Here is a 19,388-nt window from a genome sequence, read left to right as displayed (position 1 = left end):
GACCCAGTGGCTTAAAACTCATGCCGGGCGCGTGTGCATGCATGCCCAACATCCCGAGAGGAGAATGGAAGAGAAGGGACTGCGGCGTAACCATTCCCTCTGGGGGGTGATTTCTCGCTTTCTGTCTCTATGTCTGTCTCTGTCTGTCTGGCGAACGCACGCGCCCTATAGGGAAAAACTCTCCAAAAAAAAAAAAAAAGAAAAAAAAAAAAAGAATTTTTAAGATAAAGATACATTTGAGAAGAAATGAATTTAGGAGGTTGGGTGTCTGGGTGGCTTAATGGAATTCCTTGAAGCTGAAAACGGGCTTTGTTCTTCTCCAGAGGGATTGAATTATTGTTGTCAGCAGACTCCCGGAGGCAAGGGGGGTGAACTGTGGAGCTCAGAACTGTGAGGTCAATTGCAATGAGCGATGGAATGCAATGGGTGTCTGCTGCCTGCCCAGGAGCTCAGCCAAGCAGAGGACAACCGAAACAGATGATGGCATGTAAGAACACAGGCAGACCAAACTACACGCTTACACTGGCTGCTGGTGGCCAGCTTTCCTTTTCAATGCCATTAGTTGGGGAGAAAATAACAAGAGTATTCCCAAACCCCAGGCTGAGTCTCAGGATTTTCCTTGTTTTCTCAGCAGTGTACTTCTTGTCCCAGGCAGTCTAACGTGCTAACAGCTTAGTGACATAGCTAAGCTTAACCATTCATAGGAATAGTTGGTATGCAAAACATTCAGTCATGTCTTTTGAATATGTCCATAGACTATAGTAAAATACTCTTTAATTGGAAAGAAATTAACTAGCACCAAGTTAAGCAAGTTAGCAGCTGACAGAATAATTCCTAAAAGAAAGAAGAAAAACGAGTTCTTAAACTCAATAAATAGTGATAGCAGGGATAAATCAGGATAATACTGACTTGAACATAAGGGAGATTTCATTCAAACATAGGTCTATATTTTATTTTCCTTCAGCGTTAATGAATCCACACACATTTATATTCATGCAAACATACATGTGCATATGTATTTGTTGGTTAACTATATGTAATATATTATTAGTTTTAACTCAACATTATTACTACTATCTTAAAAGTATTTAATCAAATTAAATGAAATATTAGTGTTTAATGTTTTGCTTTTCTGAAACTCTTGGCTAAATCTGGTGATTAATGGTAACAATTCATTCTCCCAGTTTTGGGAAAGGGGGGTTTGGGGTTTATCACATACGGAGTATATGAGGGGGGCTGTTTATTTATTTTGGAAGTGAACAAATGAAAGCACAAGTAAGTACACTTCCAGAGAAGCAGGAATAAATACTTTCCAAGTACACATTGTTTTCACAGGTACGGAACAACGAGTGTCTAAGAACATCAGATGTTTGACTTCATTCACTTGCCTGAGACTGGAAACCCTAGTGAAGGGGAAGAGGTTGAACTTTTAGCCTGGCCTAACGGTGGGAGGAGGTGTGTGTACCCCTGCCTTCTTGAGAAGACCATGGGCAGCAAGATCAGCAGCTGCGAGCAGCCATAAATATGGCAAAGAACTTGGTCATTTACTCTTATCTTTTTGATTGAGGGTTCATGTTTGGTACTTTTATACACTGAATTTTTTCCTTTAATTTCTGAACATAATTTTAGGTAACTTATGACCTCTCCCTACTTTCCCAGTGTTTATTTACTTTTTTACCTTAACAACTGATCCTCCAGACCTGATTTGGTGACAGTGAAATTGATGATGGTAACTTTAATGCACACCTGGAAGAGACGCACAGAGTACATAAAAATTGCTTAAGCTTAGACTAATAAGACAAGTGCTTTCTTTGTTACATGCTCATTACCACTCAGCTGGCTGTATCTCAGGTGTAATTGGGTGCTCATCCATCCACCCACACAATCCAACCTTCATAATATGGCTAACAAAATCCTGACTGTGTGAACGACAATATTGTTCCTCAAACCCCACAGTTAAAGAATTCTACATGGTGTTTTAAGAAAAGGTGAGCTAGCAAAGGTTAAGAAACAGAATTTTAGAATCAACGGCATGGGTTCTAATTCCAGTTGCATCTTTTAGTGGGTTTATGATCTAGTGAGCCATTCATTTGTACCGAGTTTCAGTTCCTGATATTTAAAAACTGGGATAGTATGGGCCAGCAGAAGGCACAGCAGTTTCATTGCTGGACTCCCACATAGCCGACCACAGTCCGAGTACGAGATCTGGTGGCTTGAAACTCACGCCAGGTGCGTGTGTGTGTGTGTCCAAGATCTCAGGAGGAGAATGGAGAAGGGATTGTAGCAGGGCCATCCCCCCTGGGGAGGTGATTTCTCACTTTCCCTCTCACTGTCTCTGTCTCCCTCTCTGGTGAGAACACGTGCTCTAAGGCAAAAACCTCTTATAAAAAACCTGGCATAGTAATAGTGACAACTTATAAGGTTGTTATGAGGACTAAACGAGACAATAAAATCACTTAGTTATACATAGTGACTTGTATGTTGTGTGTGTCCTTGTTAAAAAAGAAGCCATTATTGATAATAAGTACAAAGGTGTTTCAAAAAGTTAGTGGAAAATGGAATTAAAGTATGAGTTTATTTTAGTGCAAAAAATTTTAAAATCCATTTATAGTTTTATTTCCTTTCTTTTTTAAAAAATTGTCAGAGTGGGGCTGGCAGGTGGTGTGGTGAAGGACTCTGGATTCCCACATGGCTGACCATGGTTTGAGTCCTAGACCCGTGGCTTGCTTTCTCACTTTCTTTCTCTCTCTCTCCCCCCCCTCTGTCCCTCTCTGATCAAATTAAAAATAAATAAAGTTCAATAAAATAATTCTTTTTTAAAAATTGTCAGAGGACACATAGGCTTTTCAGAGAGACAGAGAGAAAGAGAGAGAGAAAAAGCACCCTTTTAATGGGGTATGGTCATGCCACAAGGTCTTCTCTTCCAATTCTCTAGCCTGTTGGGATTTTGGGCACACTAATACAAACATCTGGTGTTTTTCAAGCTGCCAGGACTGGATTTGAACTGTGGTTGCCTATGTGGGCTCCAGCTGCCTTAATCATTAGTCTATAGAGCTGGCCCAGTTTTTCATAATATTCCTTTTCTATAAACTTTTGGAAGAGTCCTCATAAATAGAACTTTATATATTTGTTCTTATCATAACTTTTTTATGAAATATTGTTTACTATAATATTCTGACATCACTTCAATAAGTCAATAGCCAAAACTAATAAACATAATGAGTGTTTGAAGGCCATAGTTCACATATGTTACAAATCCTTGAAATAGGCTTTCTCTCCACTTCAGAGATTATTGACTCTGGAAGATCCAGGAGATGGAATAATTTACTCACCACTACTGAGTTTGGGTTGAGTCTTGTGGGCAACAGTCCTTTTTTTTTTTTTTTTTTTTTTTTTTGGAGAGGTTTTTGCTATAGGGCACGTGATGGGTTCTAATTCCAGTTGCATCTTTTAGTGGGTTTATGATCTAGTGAGCCATTCATTTGTACCGAGTTTCAGTTCCTGATATTTAAAAACTGGGATAGTATGGGCCAGCAGAAGGCACAGCAGTTTCATTGCTGGACTCCCACATAGCCGACCACAGTCCGAGTACGAGATCTGGTGGCTTGAAACTCACGCCAGGTGCGTGTGTGTGTGTGTCCAAGATCTCAGGAGGAGAATGGAGAAGGGATTGTAGCAGGGCCATCCCCCCTGGGGAGGTGATTTCTCACTTTCCCTCTCACTGTCTCTGTCTCCCTCTCTGGTGAGAACACGTGCTCTAAGGCAAAAACCTCTTATAAAAAACCTGGCATAGTAATAGTGACAACTTATAAGGTTGTTATGAGGACTAAACGAGACAATAAAATCACTTAGTTATACATAGTGACTTGTATGTTGTGTGTGTCCTTGTTAAAAAAGAAGCCATTATTGATAATAAGTACAAAGGTGTTTCAAAAAGTTAGTGGAAAATGGAATTAAAGTATGAGTTTATTTTAGTGCAAAAAATTTTAAAATCCATTTATAGTTTTATTTCCTTTCTTTTTTAAAAAATTGTCAGAGTGGGGCTGGCAGGTGGTGTGGTGAAGGACTCTGGATTCCCACATGGCTGACCATGGTTTGAGTCCTAGACCCGTGGCTTGCTTTCTCACTTTCTTTCTCTCTCTCTCCCCCCCCTCTGTCCCTCTCTGATCAAATTAAAAATAAATAAAGTTCAATAAAATAATTCTTTTTTAAAAATTGTCAGAGGACACATAGGCTTTTCAGAGAGACAGAGAGAAAGAGAGAGAGAAAAAGCACCCTTTTAATGGGGTATGGTCATGCCACAAGGTCTTCTCTTCCAATTCTCTAGCCTGTTGGGATTTTGGGCACACTAATACAAACATCTGGTGTTTTTCAAGCTGCCAGGACTGGATTTGAACTGTGGTTGCCTATGTGGGCTCCAGCTGCCTTAATCATTAGTCTATAGAGCTGGCCCAGTTTTTCATAATATTCCTTTTCTATAAACTTTTGGAAGAGTCCTCATAAATAGAACTTTATATATTTGTTCTTATCATAACTTTTTTATGAAATATTGTTTACTATAATATTCTGACATCACTTCAATAAGTCAATAGCCAAAACTAATAAACATAATGAGTGTTTGAAGGCCATAGTTCACATATGTTACAAATCCTTGAAATAGGCTTTCTCTCCACTTCAGAGATTATTGACTCTGGAAGATCCAGGAGATGGAATAATTTACTCACCACTACTGAGTTTGGGTTGAGTCTTGTGGGCAACAGTCCTTTTTTTTTTTTTTTTTTTTTTGGAGAGGTTTTTGCTATAGGGCACGTGAGCTTGCCAGACAGACAGAGAGAGACAGAGAGACAGAAAGCGAGAAATCACCCCCCAGAGGGGATGGCCATGCCGCAATCCCTTCTCCTCCATTCTCCTCTCGGGATCTTGGGCACACACGCACATGCGCCTGGAGTGAGTTTAAGCCACCAGGTCTGGGACTCGAACTGCGGTTGACTACATGGGAGTCCAGCAACATAGCTATTACGCTAACTGCTGGTCCCAGTCCTTTTCAAAAGTTAAGTGAGAAATCAAAGATTGCAATTGATCCCTGTTCTATACTCTGAAAAGGAACTTGGGATATGAGCTCTGGTGGTGGCTATGTAATTAAACTCTCTGAGGCTTACAAGAAAAGCCCTGACTTTGGCTTTTAATAGCATTTTCCCATCTTATTCAAGAAACAGAACAATTCTATTTAACTTGAACACTTCTAGTGAAGACAAGTAGATGTGATAAAAATCAATAACTAAAAGGAAAATGACATTATTTGGAAAGATGTATTCAAATTTTTAAATTTTTTTTATTTTGGGAGGTGGGCAGTGAAGGAGTAAATCTGATAAAAAGTTCTTTCTCTAGGCAAGACCCTGCAGAGGGCAGCACCCAGGGCAGGGCATATGGGAAGGTTCAGTGGGCAGGCAGAACCCCAGGTGGGAGGGGAGAAAGTAGCCCCAGCTGTCTTTATTTCTACTGCAACTGCCTTGGGCTCTGCAGCACTAGACTAGGGATTTCTTTTGGATCCTACCTTGGCTCAGGGACATGTGTATGATAGTAGAGCTCACATAGCTCTTTTCAAAGAACCTACAAGCACAAGGGAGAAAAAAGATGCCTTCATCACCCAAAACTCTTAAGTACTGACTCTGGATGTTCAGATCATGATTATCTAACATTGCCCTGTCACCAGAGTTCTCCACTGAGCAGCCTTTTTTTGGGTACATGCTATGGGAATCTGCATGCTTAAACATCAACCTCCTAGATCATATGAACTTTTAATTAAACTCTGATTCATTTCTTAGCCATAATAACAAGGACTTTGCCAAAGAAGGGAGAAAACTGAATAGAATTGTGTGTAGAGGTGAGGAGTGTGAGGTCTAGGAGGGAGTGGTGAGGGTGCTTGGGAGGTACTCAGTGTAGTAAGCCAGGATATCAGTTAGGGACTCAGTGGGGAGGGACTTGAGTCCCAACGAGGTGTTTAGAAGAAGCTAAACCAGAATCAGAATCAAAACTCAGAAGATAAACGAGAATAGAAGATGGTATAAGGGGGCTATACCAAATGTCCACGAACAGATGAATGGATTGAAAAAGTGTGGCACATACACTCTACAGAATACTACTCAACCATAAAAAACAAGACCCTGGCATTTGATAGAAAGTGGATGAATATGGAAGATTTACTGCTCAGTTAAGCAAGCCAGGTTATGAAAGAGAGACATTGTATGTTTCCACTTAATACATACTGACTGTCCACACTCTATGGCAGAAACTGAAATAGAATATAGAAGCATGGGAAATGGTTATGGATACTGGAGACAGTGTGCAGGAAGAGGGTGAAAGAAGGAAGAGACTGTGAGGAAAGAAATTAAGGAGAAAAATAGGGAGGCAGGACATTTATGGAACACAGAAATGGATGATTATCTGTTGATGATAATGTGTATCGTATCCTCAACTGGACTGGTGTGAAGTGTATTCATGTTGGGTAAATTCACTTTACAAGCTAAGTGATGTATAGTGATTGAATGTATAAAATAAAATTTTAAAATGATAATAACTGAGACCAGCAGATGGCATAACAGTTTCATTGCTGGATTCCTACACGTCAACCATGGTTCGAGTCCCAGACCCAGAGGCTTGAAACTCATGCTGGGTGTATGTGCGTGTGTGCTCCAAATCCAGAGATGAGAATGGAGGACAAGGGATTGTGGCATGTCCATCTACCCTGAGGGAGGTGATTTCTTGCTTCCTATCTCTCTGTCTTTCTCTGTCTCTCTGGCGAGAGCATGTGCCCTATAGCCAAACTTTCTCTATAAAAAATGATAATAAATAAAATTAAATAATTCTTAAAAAAATAAAAAAGAAAAAGAAAAAGAGGTTGCAGTAAATTAGGGAGAGCTATTCCCCTGGGTGGAAGCTCACTAGACTTTAGGGACACATCACAGCATCATAATCCAGTTAGGCTGAGGATTCCAGACCAGCAGCTCTTACCTCAGGCAGATAGTGGGGATTTGGCATCTTAGTTGTCATATAGAACCTGAAGTTCTTGTCATAATCAATGTCTGAGTCTCCAAGGCGAATGAGTAGTCGTCCACCACTGAGGAAAGTTTGCTTCAAAAGAATGGGTTCTAGAGCTGGATCTAAGGTTTCTTTGAGCTTCAAAATTAAAACAAAACAAAACAATACAAAAACCCCAAGCAATTAAAATGGATGGCATTGACTTCTTTTTAAAATTTTATTATTCTATTTTTTATATTACATTTAATCACATACATCTTTACAGTGTATAACATTTCTTTTTCCAGCACAATTACTATGTATTTCAGTCAAGACAAAGACATCACTAGATGGCATCAACTTCTAAAAATTACTTAGGCCTCAAAACTTGCTTTGAACAACTGTCCAGTGATCCTATACATATTTGTTAATGTTTTTTACTGCCTCTAACAGTGTTCGTTTTCCAGTGATTATTTCATCGGAAGCCTAAGAGAGTAAGAGTATATGAAAGTGCACATCTATTTAGACTAATCACATATGTGTATACTGTTTATCCTCATGAGAATAAGTTAGGAAAACAGAAGCTGGGTATATTAAGTCACTGCAGGGTGGCCCTTCAGCAGGTCCCAGACAAAACATGTGTCCATTTGTCATTATCATGGTCGTTCTAAGTCAGGTGCTGGCAAACGTTAGACTGTAGGCCAAATATGGCCCCTTTGTATAACTCTTGAGTGAAGAATGGTTTTTAGCTCCTTAAAGAGAAGAACAAATAAATAATGAGAACAGGTCAAACCAAACCAAAATAAAGAAAAATAGTGTGGCTGATGGTGGCTTGAGCCCCAGACCCGGTGGCTTGAAAATCACACTGGACACGTGTGCCCAAAATCGCAAGAAGAGAATGGAGGAGAAGGGATTGTGGCATGGCCATTCCACCTGGGAATGGGATTTCTCACTTTCCCTCTCTTTGTCTCTCTCTCTGGCAAGAGCTTGCGCCTTATGGCAAAAACAAAAAGAAAAGAGAAAAGAGTATAGAGATGACATGAAGCCTGTAAAAACTTTCAATTAAACTCTGATTCATCTATTAGCTGGAATAACAGGGGAAAAACACTCATTACTGAAGAAGGGAGAAGAATGAATACAAAGAGTTGTGTGTGGAGGTGAGAAGCATCTGAGGAATAAGAGGGAGATGGCGAGGGTTCTGGAGAAGTATGCAGTGTAGTGAGGCAGGACATCGATCTGGGGACTCAGTGGGGAGTGACTTGTGTCCCCAGAACTAAAATATTTACTATCTGGCTCTTTACAGAAAAAGTTTGTGGACTTTTGATTATATATGATAGTTATATCTTTTTCCTCAAAGCAAACCTGATTGATGGGAAGAACTTGGACATTCAGACATTTGCCAATGGCCCCATCAGGAACATTTTTATTTCAGGATGTATGTGGTGGGGTTCTGTGTACAAGGGACCACAGATTTGGACAAACTTTGACTATAATCCATAATAACAAATTGATTTCACATTGTGACATGGTATCTATACATGTAAATTTTTGGCGACAGTGCAAGAACCTCTTAGTCTATGTCTCACCTGGTCCTGCTCCCTTTTCTTATGAAGCCACCAGGATCCAATCATGTGGGATTTACCCCGATGACCGTATTTTAATCCTAATTGCCTCCCCTAAACTCCATCTCTTAGTACCATAGTTGGATGAAGCATCTACTCTCTAAATACCATCACAGTAACAGCCAAACTTTAACACATGAATTTTGGGGGAACACCTTCAAGCCATAGCACCCCTACACTCACACATCTAAGCTACGTTCTATCTCTTCCCGTATAGACTATCTCAGCATCCTGCTTATTTCTTCAAAGATCTTATCACAATTTATCTTCTTTCTCCCTTTTCTTTCTCTGTTTACTGTTTCTGTCCCCAACCAGAGTAAGCTATTGAGAACAGGAACCACATCTATAGTACTTACTGCATCTATATTTCTCAAATAATGTTCGTTGAATGAGTGAATAATTTGCAGTACATCCATTGGAGTGATATTGGAAGAAATGGAGCACCTACAGTCAACAAACATTCCCTTTCTTTTTTTTTTTTTAACAGTTTCTTATCAGCCATCACTTAATCGAATTCTGACCTTATGCCCAAGTAGAAAATAATGTTCATACCCACTGGCTTCACATCATTAGTGTACAGAGATGGTCCCTGACAGCATTGCTGCTTAGAATTTTCAGATCATCAAGAGTTACAGTCAGGTCTGTGAATCAGCAGTGTAAGAAAATAGAGGCCAACCTTCCTACCACCAGCACTATGCCTGAAAGTGGGAATATTCTTTTGATTATGATTCCTCCTCACATGCGAATGTATTGCTTAATTCAGACCAGACAGCAAGTGGTCCGACCAATTCGAAAAATGAATTTCTTATATCTTTTTTTTAAAAAAATTAATTAATTATTATTATTATTACTTTTTACATTCACTCACTGTGTATCATTACAGCATACCAATGAGAGTTGACTTATGTCTTTAACACATTGCAGATATAGCCTATGTAGGATTCCAGATGTGATCTGGAGGTTGGAAACTAACATAAGAAAATAAAATAAGAAAGCAAACCTCTTCTAATAAGACAGGTAGGCCAAGTCGGATGGAATTTTCAAGTGTTCGTAGGAAATTACTATCTGTAAGCTTAATGATCTTTAAACCACTTTTGCTTTCCTTGTTCCTTATCCAACGGTTTGCCTGAGAAAGCACAGAGCACGGCATTTATGTTAGAGTGTAATAAATAGCTAAAAGTGAAAACTTTAAGATGACATTTAGAACTATTGGTCAATTTTACATAGATTGAAAACATAAAAAAAGACAAAATAAAATAAAAATCTCTTTCTCTACTTCCCAAGACACCTGTTAAGACCACAATTTGAGATTCCTTGTTCAAATTTGGAACAAATGAAGGTGAATCCTACAGGAAAAAAAGGACATTCCTATGGCACTCAAATGTGTCTCCCTTGCCTCTGTAATGGATCCTTTTTTCTAAACTCTATTTAGTGTAATCTGACCTATTGATTTAGGGAATCAGATCATGGAATTCTGTAAATTCCAGCCAGATTTTCCCTAAATTCCATTGTACTCTGATTTTATTCTGACTCTTCAGGCCTTTCAGGCTCATAGACTACAGAAAAATTAATTTCTGTAAATTCTGCCATTGTAGAAACAGAAAATCAGGTCAGTTGTGGCATGGTGGTAAAGGTAGTTGGATCTCACATGACTGACAGCGTGGTTTGAATTCTAGACCCAGCAGCTTGAAAAATATACCTAGCACATGTGTATGTTTGCTCAAAGACCTGAAAGGAAGGAGAAATAGGGAAAAGAGATCGTGTGTGGCCACTCTCCAAGGGGCTTGTTTTCTCATTTTTACTCTCTAGCTCTCCCTGTCTCTCCAATCAATGCATGTGCCCTTTGGCAAAAATAAAAGAAAAAAAATTAAAAAAAGAAGGAAAAAAAATTAGAGAAGAAAGAGAAAATTGGTGGTCAACTCCCTAAACAAAACCAATAAAAATTGCATGTGGCAAGCACTTAAATCCTTTCCTTATTTTCTTTATGCACAAAATGAGGGACTGGGATTAGAAGATTTCTAAACTCTCCTCTGAGTCTAAATTTCCATGATCTTAAAGGTATGTTAAAGTTCACTTTTATAATCATTATTTTTAAGGTTTTTGCCATAGAGTGTGTGTGTTTTCCTGAGAAAGACAGAGAGACATGGTGAGAGGGAAAGTAAGAAATCAACCTCCCCTGGGAGGATGGCCATGCCATAATTCCTTCTCCTCCATTCTTTCCCTGGGATTTTGGGCATGTGTGCACATGGGGTGATTTTCAAACTGCTAAGTCTGAGACTCAAACTATGGTCGGCCATGTGGGAGTCCAATGCCCTAACCACTATGCCTGCTGGTGCCACTTCTATACTTTTTAATAGACAACTCAGTAAAGGAGAATGAATGGGCCACTTTTTATCGCAAATGTTTGTTACATACCTGATCTTGGGGATCAATCATCAAAGGCCACCTTCTCCCTCGGGTAACCAAAATGCCATTTTCTGTTGATATCATATCGCGTGGAAGCCCATCAGTGTTCCACTGCCGAATTTCATAGGGATCTCCAAGAATGTTGATGAGACTGAAGGAAGGATCAATGGGGATCAACAGAGACTGACAGTCCTGGATCCAGCACTCTATAAGCTGTGGAAGGAAGAAAGTGTGCTCACAGACAGTAAGGAATACTCAGTAAACAAGGGCACCAAACAAGGGGAGGGAGAAGTAACTGGTGAAAGAGCTGAGTTCTACCAGTCTCTGCAGGCAGCCTGGAATCAGAGCATGGCACACAGAAAGTGGACTAAAAATCAGGAGACCTGGTGCTAGAACTACACCATTAACTAGTTGTGACTTTGGGTATGTCAGTCTCCCTGCCTGAACCTCAGTTTTACCATGTGTAAATGACTGGGTTGTCATAGTGGCTTTTAATTAGGGTTGTACCGCTCCTTCTTGGGAGAGTCTGGAAACATGAGAAGAAGTGTGGGCTTATCACAATGACTGTGGATGCTACTAGCAATCAGTATATGGAGGAAAAGGATGTTAGCATCTTTCTCCTTCAATGAGTGATGCAGTCATGCACAACAGAGAAGTGTCTGCCCCAAAAGGCACCTTGGCCCCAATGAGAAGCATGGCACTGGATGCTCCCTGGGTTCCTATAGAGTCTATAAATCCTACACTAGTGTAGGATTTATAATTCAAGGATGAGGATGAGACATTTATTTTCTTTTTCTTTTCTTTTGTTTTTAAAATGTTGCTGCCATAGGGTGAGTGTGTTCACCAGAAAGACAAGAGAGAGAGAGGCAGTGAGCGGGTAAGTAAGAATCATCCTGGGGGTGGGGTGGTATGGCCATGCTGTAATCCCTTCCCCTCTACTCTCCTGGGATTTTGAGCATGCAAGCACACATGCCCGCTGTGATCTTTAAGCCACCAGGTCTGGGACTCGAACTGCAGTCGGCCATGTGGAAGTCTAGCACCTTAACCACTACACCACTTGCTGGTCACAAGGGTGAGACATTTTTTAAGAAGACATTTTATAAAAATGACTGTAAAACCCTTCCAAATAATTTCAATTCCTAGGAAATACATGTAGATGAAACGTTTAGTCTCCGATAAATGAGAAGTTTTATTTCTTATAAATGTAAAAGCTGAAGGAATCACAGATTCACTCCATGTCCTGCAACTTCCCAACTGCTCACTGCTTGGTAGCAATCTCACCAGTTCAGGATGCCTTATCACTGCCGCTCCTGATCATAAGGTGGAGGACTCACCGTCCTTTTTCCTTCCCCCCAGTCTCTTGTGTATGTGATGAATAGCTTCTTAAGGCAGGAGCAGAGAAGCGGGGAATGTATCAGGAAAAGCCTCGGGGTGGATTGCTCCTGGTTGATGATGAAGTAGAGGGCTGGGGAATGTACAAATAAATGTGCACCCTGGAGAACCTCCACGGTACAACACCTCCATCTGAATTTAGAGAAATGAAAACCCCCTACAATTTCAGCTGCTTCTAACCCCTCCTCAAAGAAAACAGATTTACTTACTGATTGCCTATACTGGGCCGTGAAAGCTCCGTAATAGGCCACACAAGCCGCTGCTATGAACACGTTTCCAATAATATTTGAGATCTCCTCCTCGAATTTCTCTATACTTTCTTCCCATCGAACTTGCTCATCTCCCAGGGCAGCTGTTAGCTTTCCGGCACGTGTTAGGCGTGATTTTGTCAGGCTCATATTCTTTGCTTGAAAAATTTGAGAACATCAGATTATGTTATTCAATATTTTCCTAAGACATTAGGAACTTATCCACCTGTTTCTGTTTTTAGTGGAACTAGCATTACTTACTGATGATGTCAGTATATCTCTATGAAACCTCATACCGAGTCAGCATGATTTGCCATTTCAGAACCAAGTCCAAGTTCACCTCTTCCATGCCAACTTTTAAAAAAGATAATTATTTTATTTATTTATTTATTTATTTATTTATTTATTTATTTATTTATTTATTTAAATTTGACCAGAGAGGGACAGAAAGAGAGAGGAAAAGTGAGGAAGCAAGCCTCCAGTCTGGGAATCGAACCGTGATTGACCATGTGGGAGACCAGTGCCCTTAACCACCATGCCACCAGCTTGCCCCCCATGTCCAAATTTTATCAGAAGTATTCATAAGATATATTTGTCAGTATTCTATTACTCTGGCTGAAGATAGTGTTTTCTGTGTCTCCGTTATATTCACTTTCTCAATCAAATTCATATGCTGCTTTGTGTTATAAAAAAGTGTACTTCAATAAGCTTTGGGTATGAGATGTGGACTATATACAATATGAGAGGACTTCACAAAGTTCAAAGAAAAATGGAATTGAAGTAAGAATATTTTGGTTAAAAATGTTGACGTTCATTGCAGTTTTTAAAAAATATACGCATTTTCCATGAACGTTTTGAAGACCGCTTACAGTTGCAGTTTTTCTCATTTGCTACTAAAGGTAATGAAATGCAATGAAATGTCTCACATGTTGGATAAAAGTTGAGAAGTAATTGCCTGAAAATTCTTTCTACTTTTAAAAATCAGATATTTCCTGACTAACATAAATGTTATGAGTTACTTACCCAGACTTTCTTTTTCATTTACACTTTTCTCATATTCATCTTGTAAAGTCCGTATTTGATCTTCTACTTTTTTTAGTAATGCCTGCTTTTCTCTCAGGGTAGCCATGGTAACATCAAGTTCAGCCTAATAAAATCAAGCAAATATTTCAAAATAGGCCCAAGAAGACGGAATTTGCTCATTTACAGTAGAAGGTTTTTTTTTTTTTTTTCCTTGCCAGAAATATGGTTTATGGTCTCCTTTTCAGGTCTCAAAAGACTTTGATATGTATATTAAGTTAAAACCAATATAAAATAAAGTATAAATACAAAGGAAACGTAACAAATTATGATTTTTTATTTATGTATGGTCAATGACTGTTTTTATAAGGCAACAGTGTTGAATACTTGCAATGGAGACTACATAACCCTCAATGCTTAAAATATTTGCTACCTGCAACTTTACAGAAAAAGTTTGCCATGCTCTGTTCTTTAGCTGTGGTTCTTTTGGTAGCCCGCTCCACTAAATGATAGGTTTTAGTCCTTAGGAAGATGAAGGACCTCATATCCCATTATGCATTAAGCTGGTTCTAAATATGCAGTGTGAGAGTATTTAGCAACTGGAAACATAGATAGTCAGATGCTAGACCTAAAATGCACCTCAAAAGTATCATAGACCTATATCCCCTTTTTTGAGATGAATATATTAAGGCTTCATTTCTTTTTATGCTGAATAAAAGCTGATTTTGGAGGTAAATTTTTTAAAAAAATTATTTAGATTTATTTATTTATTGTTATTTAAAAATTTGACCAGAGGGAGACACATGAAAGAGAGAGGGAAAGTGAGAAAGCAAGCCACCAGATCTGGGAATCAAACCATGGTCAACCATGTGTGAGTGCAGTGTCTCAACCACCATGTAATTTCTGAAAAAAGTTTTTTTAGCTACTATTTAAAATAAAAGCTATTTCAAGAGTTTTGTCACTATATTGCGTTGGGCCACAATGTGATGACATTATACATAGAGCTTAAATGAATGATAATGATCTTTTTTTTTTTTAAGAGAGATTTTTGCTATAGAGAGCATGCACTCACAGGAGAGACAGAGAGACAGAAAGCGAGAACTCACCTCTGACCCCAAGGGATGGCCATGCTGCAATCCCTTCTCTTCTAGTCTTCTCTTAGGATTTTGAGCACGGACACACATGCGCCCGACGTGAGTTTTAAGCCGCCAGGTTCAGGACTTGAACTGTGGTCGGCTACATTGGAGTCCAGTGACATAACCATTATGCCATCTGCTAGTCTGATAATGACCTTTAATTGTATAAAATATTACAATATAGATAATGTACCTGTGCAGCACGGAGTTTTTGTCTCTTTGGTTCGACATCCTTGACTACCCGAGAGTACAAATCCATTGCTCTTACCCACATGCACATGGATTTGCATGCTTTGGATACTTTCTCTACTTTTTCAGGTATAAAATCAGGATTATTAATATATTTTTGGAGCTTTGCCAATATCTGAGGTTTTATGTTTTCCTTATCATATTCTAAAAGCCTTCTTAGGAAGTTAGAGTCACCAAGAAGTTGCTTTGCTGTTGGCCAATCGGGCCTGAAAGACAGATGTGATAATAGAGTTGTAATAATGTAAAAACAAACAAAAAAAGTATTCCTTTAAGAACATTTTGATATTATCCCAGTGAGTGAGTAATCTTAATCTTGGTACTATAATCCCAGTAGTTGGTAGTTATGTGCACCACAACTAATTCATAGGGAGGAGGGTCATCGGATGACTAAACTTCTCTACAACCCAGCTTTGGTAGAGAAAGAATTATAGACTTGGAAAGTTTTAGAAATGTAAAAAAGTATAGATGCAGTACTTTTATTTTAAAAATTAAGTCCTAGGCACTCACATTTTCCCTCCTTTGCCCTTGTTTTAAACCTCCAAATCTCTTGCCAGTACACTACGATCACTTCTAACTGGACTTTATGTCTCTTGGTCAACACTGCCCTTCTGAACTTTTGTCAGATTGGTCTTTCCACCATGAAAGTGTGCATAGGCAAAAAATGTTCAATGGAAATCAGTCTCCTCTGCCCAGAGCTCTCTCTTGGTGCTTTATGGATCTCCCTGGATTCTGCCAAGGTGCTAGATTGAGGGTGAGAGGGAAAGCCTGATGTAGAGGTATGGGAGGTGCTCTGTGCCTCTTGCTCAGTTTTATATAGAAAGGTTAATTCTAATATAGTATTTGTTGGAAAAAGGACTGTATTGCTAAAGAACCTTTGAAACTATGTATCTCCAAGATGAAATCCCAACTGCTTGGTGTGGCCTCTAAGACCCCTCGCGATGTGATCACTGCCCTCCTGCCTACCCCATCTCATTACATGAACATTAGAAGTCCCTGAGCTCTTTCCACAGTCCCATGCTCAGGTTCCACTCTGCAACTGAGCATCATCTTCTGAAAACTCTGCTTGCACCTCCTCATACTTAAGTGAACTTAAGCACTTCCAATACTGTACAACTCTCCCATTGTCCATGCCTGTCTCTTAATTAGACTGAATGTGTCTTATAGGGAAAAACTTTATATCTTTCATTATCTAGCACAAAACATAGGCTAAAAAGATACTCTCTGAATCTGTATGTTGAATGACTGACCAAATCAATGAGAATAGAGAAAATAAAAAAAGAACAAAACAAATGAAAATGGAGAAAACAGCAAAGAAACCCCAAAGTATTCTAATGATAACATGATTTTGAATTACTCACTTGGCATTCAAGAGAATGGAGATTGCTTCCATCACTGTCATGACCAGATCTGGGGGCTTTGTAAAAACTCTGATTTCAGATATATCTCCTTTATCTAAGGAATCCAGTGCTCTATTGGCAGCTTCGAGTGCTGGTAGTGCTTCTTCAAGGTCTCTTTGAGCGTCATCAGCTATCGCTTGGGTTTCTTCAGCTTTCACTTTTGCTATTGCTTGATCTTCCTGCACAACGTGGCGCACCTAACCATTGAAACACCACTTTTTAAGTGACCTCATTATTTGAATTCCAATGTCTAAAGACAAAGTCAATAATACTCATACTTGTCCTTTGGATTAGACCAATGATGAAAGGGAATTAGCTAAATTGCATTTCTTTGTCTATCTTATGTCATGTTAATGGCATTATGGAGGTAAAATAATGGTAACAAGTGCTTTTTTATTTGAAGAGAAATAGCTGCTTTGTTTTTGTAGGTGGTACATTTCTCGCAACTCTGTCCCACTTAGGATGCACCAATCTCAACCAGGTTGAGTTAGTAAATTGTTTACAACTTAAAAAGGTTTCTATATTGGTCACTTAATTATTCTAGTAATATATAATAAAGTAACCCAATCATATATCATGCATGTAAACCCCATGCATCTAAGCAATCAAAGCCTTCTCACACACACAAGGTCAGGAAATGCAGCGTACCTGATCAGCATTTTCTTGATCCACTGCCAATTTTTCCATCAGGGCTTCAACATCTTGTGATTTTGTTAAAAGCACAGGTTCTAAGGCTGAGAGATCTAATTTCATTTTATCTACCAAAACGTTTGTTTCTAATAGCTTGGAGAGACCATTCTTCACCCGATCTCGTGCCTAATGAACAACAACAATTTCTATTATGATGAATATTATAAATTGTAAATTTGTTGGCATCTATTTCACATGTATTAGAATTTTACATCCAGTCAGCTCATGGCCTGGTGGGCTGGAGCCCACATGGCCAACTGTGTGGTTCAAGTCCTGGACCTGGTACCTTGAGAAACATGCTGGCCCCCCGTGTATGTGTGTCCAAAATATTGAAGGGAGGGAGATGTGGAGTAGTAGAGACTGCAACATGACCATGCCGCACGGGGAATATTTTCTTGCTTTCTCTTTCTCCATCTCTGTCTCTCTCAGGTGAGCATACTCACCCTCTGGCAAATTAAAGAGAGAAAAAATGAATTTTACAACTATAGAACTGGCAAATCAGCTTGTAATATTTCAAATTGCGTATGTGTTACAAGTTGGGAAGACTTCAGGTGCTAGAACTCTAGGAAATGGCCATGACATTCACCATGATGTGTTTGTATCCTTGTCTGCTGGCCATAGTAGTCGGACGTCACTGGACTGTGGCTCACTGAAGCAGAGACCACATCATATTATTTTTGTTCCCCATAGTACCATGTTGAATGAGTGGGGGGACCAGTTCAGATGGTAGTCCCTGGGGGAACTAGTTCAGCTCTGGGAGCTCGTTTACTCTAGGTGGGTTGGTAGGGCTGAAAGTCCCCAGGTAGACAAAACCCTGGGGGGCCTAACTCTGATGATCAAAATAGTTTTTTCTTGTGGTAGGAAACTCTTGAATAGGATCAAAGGAGTAGTATCCAATAGAGAAGACGTCTGGGAAGAACTGTTTTATGAAGGTGAGTCAGAAAACTTGGTTCAAATTGGTAGATTAAAAAAAATAAAACAAAAAACAAATTGATAGATTTCAAAAACATCTGTCAAATTATTTTACAAGGTATGAATTTTATTAAGTAAAAATCCTCTTAAATGTCAGTAGCTAAATGCTTCTTTTTTCAGTATGTTTAAAATTTTAGGTAATTTTAATAGACTGATGATCACGAGATGATGGCAGACACAGTATTCTGGGCACCTCATACGCATCAGATCAAAGTCCAAGTGCTTCATGAACAGTGTCTTATTTAGATTTCACAACAATCCGAGAAGTATACTTAGGTATTTTTAAAAAACAGTTTTTTTCTTTATTTATTATAGAGTGCCTGTATGAGACAGAGAGAGAAGAAACTTCATAGGGTCTGGTTATGCCACGATCCTCTTCCACCAGTTCTTCATCCTTTTGGATCCTGAGCATTCACGCACAAAACCAGTATTTTTCGGGTTGAGTGGGCTGGGGATTCAAACCACGGTTGCCTTGTGGGATCTGGCTTGAACAGCATATTATTGCTGCACTATAAAGCTAGCCCTAGATATTTTGTCCTCTTTTCTTCTTTATTTCTCACTCTTATCTCTTCCTCTCTCTCTTCTTTCCTTCCTCCCTCCCTCCCTCCCTCCCTTCCTCCCTTCCTTTCTTTAATTGCCAGAGGTACCACATGCTCACCAGAGAGAGATAAAGAAAGAAGGTATGTTTTTTAAGACACCAGGGCTAGGATCTAACTGCAATGGGTCATGTGGGATCCGGCTACCTATGCAGGGTTTATTTTTTCTACTAAGGCTTAGAGAAGTTACACAAGGTGCTCAAAGCTGCCACAAGAGGCAGAACATTAGTTGCACAGTTTGGCTGACCTGAGTCCTTGCTTTTAGTGGAAACTACTGACATATGTCAGACCATAAAACCCCATCTTCTTCTTCTTCATTTTTTAAAATTAAAGTTAAATCTGCTATTCTTGAAATTACCAGCTGAACTTGCTATTGAAAGTAGTTAGATTATTTAAAAAAATGTGGGGGGGAAAAGGAATGGAAAACAACTGTAAACACCAGGATAGTGTGGGAGGAGGGTAGGAAAAGGCAGAGGGTCAAAAATAGGGGGAAATATATATATATAAATAAAGTTTTGAGTTCAAGCCAAAACAAAACAAAACAACAAACAACCAGACTTTTACTGAAAATACTGCACTTACTGTAATAATCTGCTTCCTTTTGTCCGCCAGCATGGTCAGGTAGAGATTGATGAGCTCCAGG

The 19,388-nt window shown here is 39.2% G+C and overlaps 1 protein-coding gene across 1 annotated transcript in view; it reads right to left on the bottom strand.

Moving 5' to 3' along the window:
• The window catches only part of DNAH6 (dynein axonemal heavy chain 6), a 314,451-nt gene that overhangs the window by 73,333 nt on the left and 221,730 nt on the right, over positions 1 to 19,388 (bottom strand). The window contains exons 50-59 of the mRNA XM_006149128.1: positions 19,328 to 19,388; positions 17,136 to 17,303; positions 16,449 to 16,684; positions 15,035 to 15,296; positions 13,709 to 13,832; positions 12,647 to 12,843; positions 11,055 to 11,258; positions 9,640 to 9,765; positions 7,012 to 7,176; positions 1,679 to 1,746 (exon numbers count right to left, since the gene is read on the bottom strand). Of these exons, the coding sequence (XP_006149190.1) occupies positions 1,679 to 1,746; positions 7,012 to 7,176; positions 9,640 to 9,765; positions 11,055 to 11,258; positions 12,647 to 12,843; positions 13,709 to 13,832; positions 15,035 to 15,296; positions 16,449 to 16,684; positions 17,136 to 17,303; positions 19,328 to 19,388 (1,611 nt within the window). The remainder of the gene's footprint in view (positions 1 to 1,678; positions 1,747 to 7,011; positions 7,177 to 9,639; positions 9,766 to 11,054; positions 11,259 to 12,646; positions 12,844 to 13,708; positions 13,833 to 15,034; positions 15,297 to 16,448; positions 16,685 to 17,135; positions 17,304 to 19,327) is intronic.

The sequence above is a fragment of the Tupaia chinensis genome, unplaced genomic scaffold (assembly GCF_000334495.1).
Source record: "Tupaia chinensis unplaced genomic scaffold, TupChi_1.0 Scaffold000253_1, whole genome shotgun sequence".
In the NCBI taxonomy this organism is placed as follows: Eukaryota; Metazoa; Chordata; class Mammalia; order Scandentia; family Tupaiidae; genus Tupaia; species Tupaia belangeri.
Note: the sequence above shows the minus strand (reverse complement) of the source record. Positions and strands in the feature narration are given on the sequence as shown.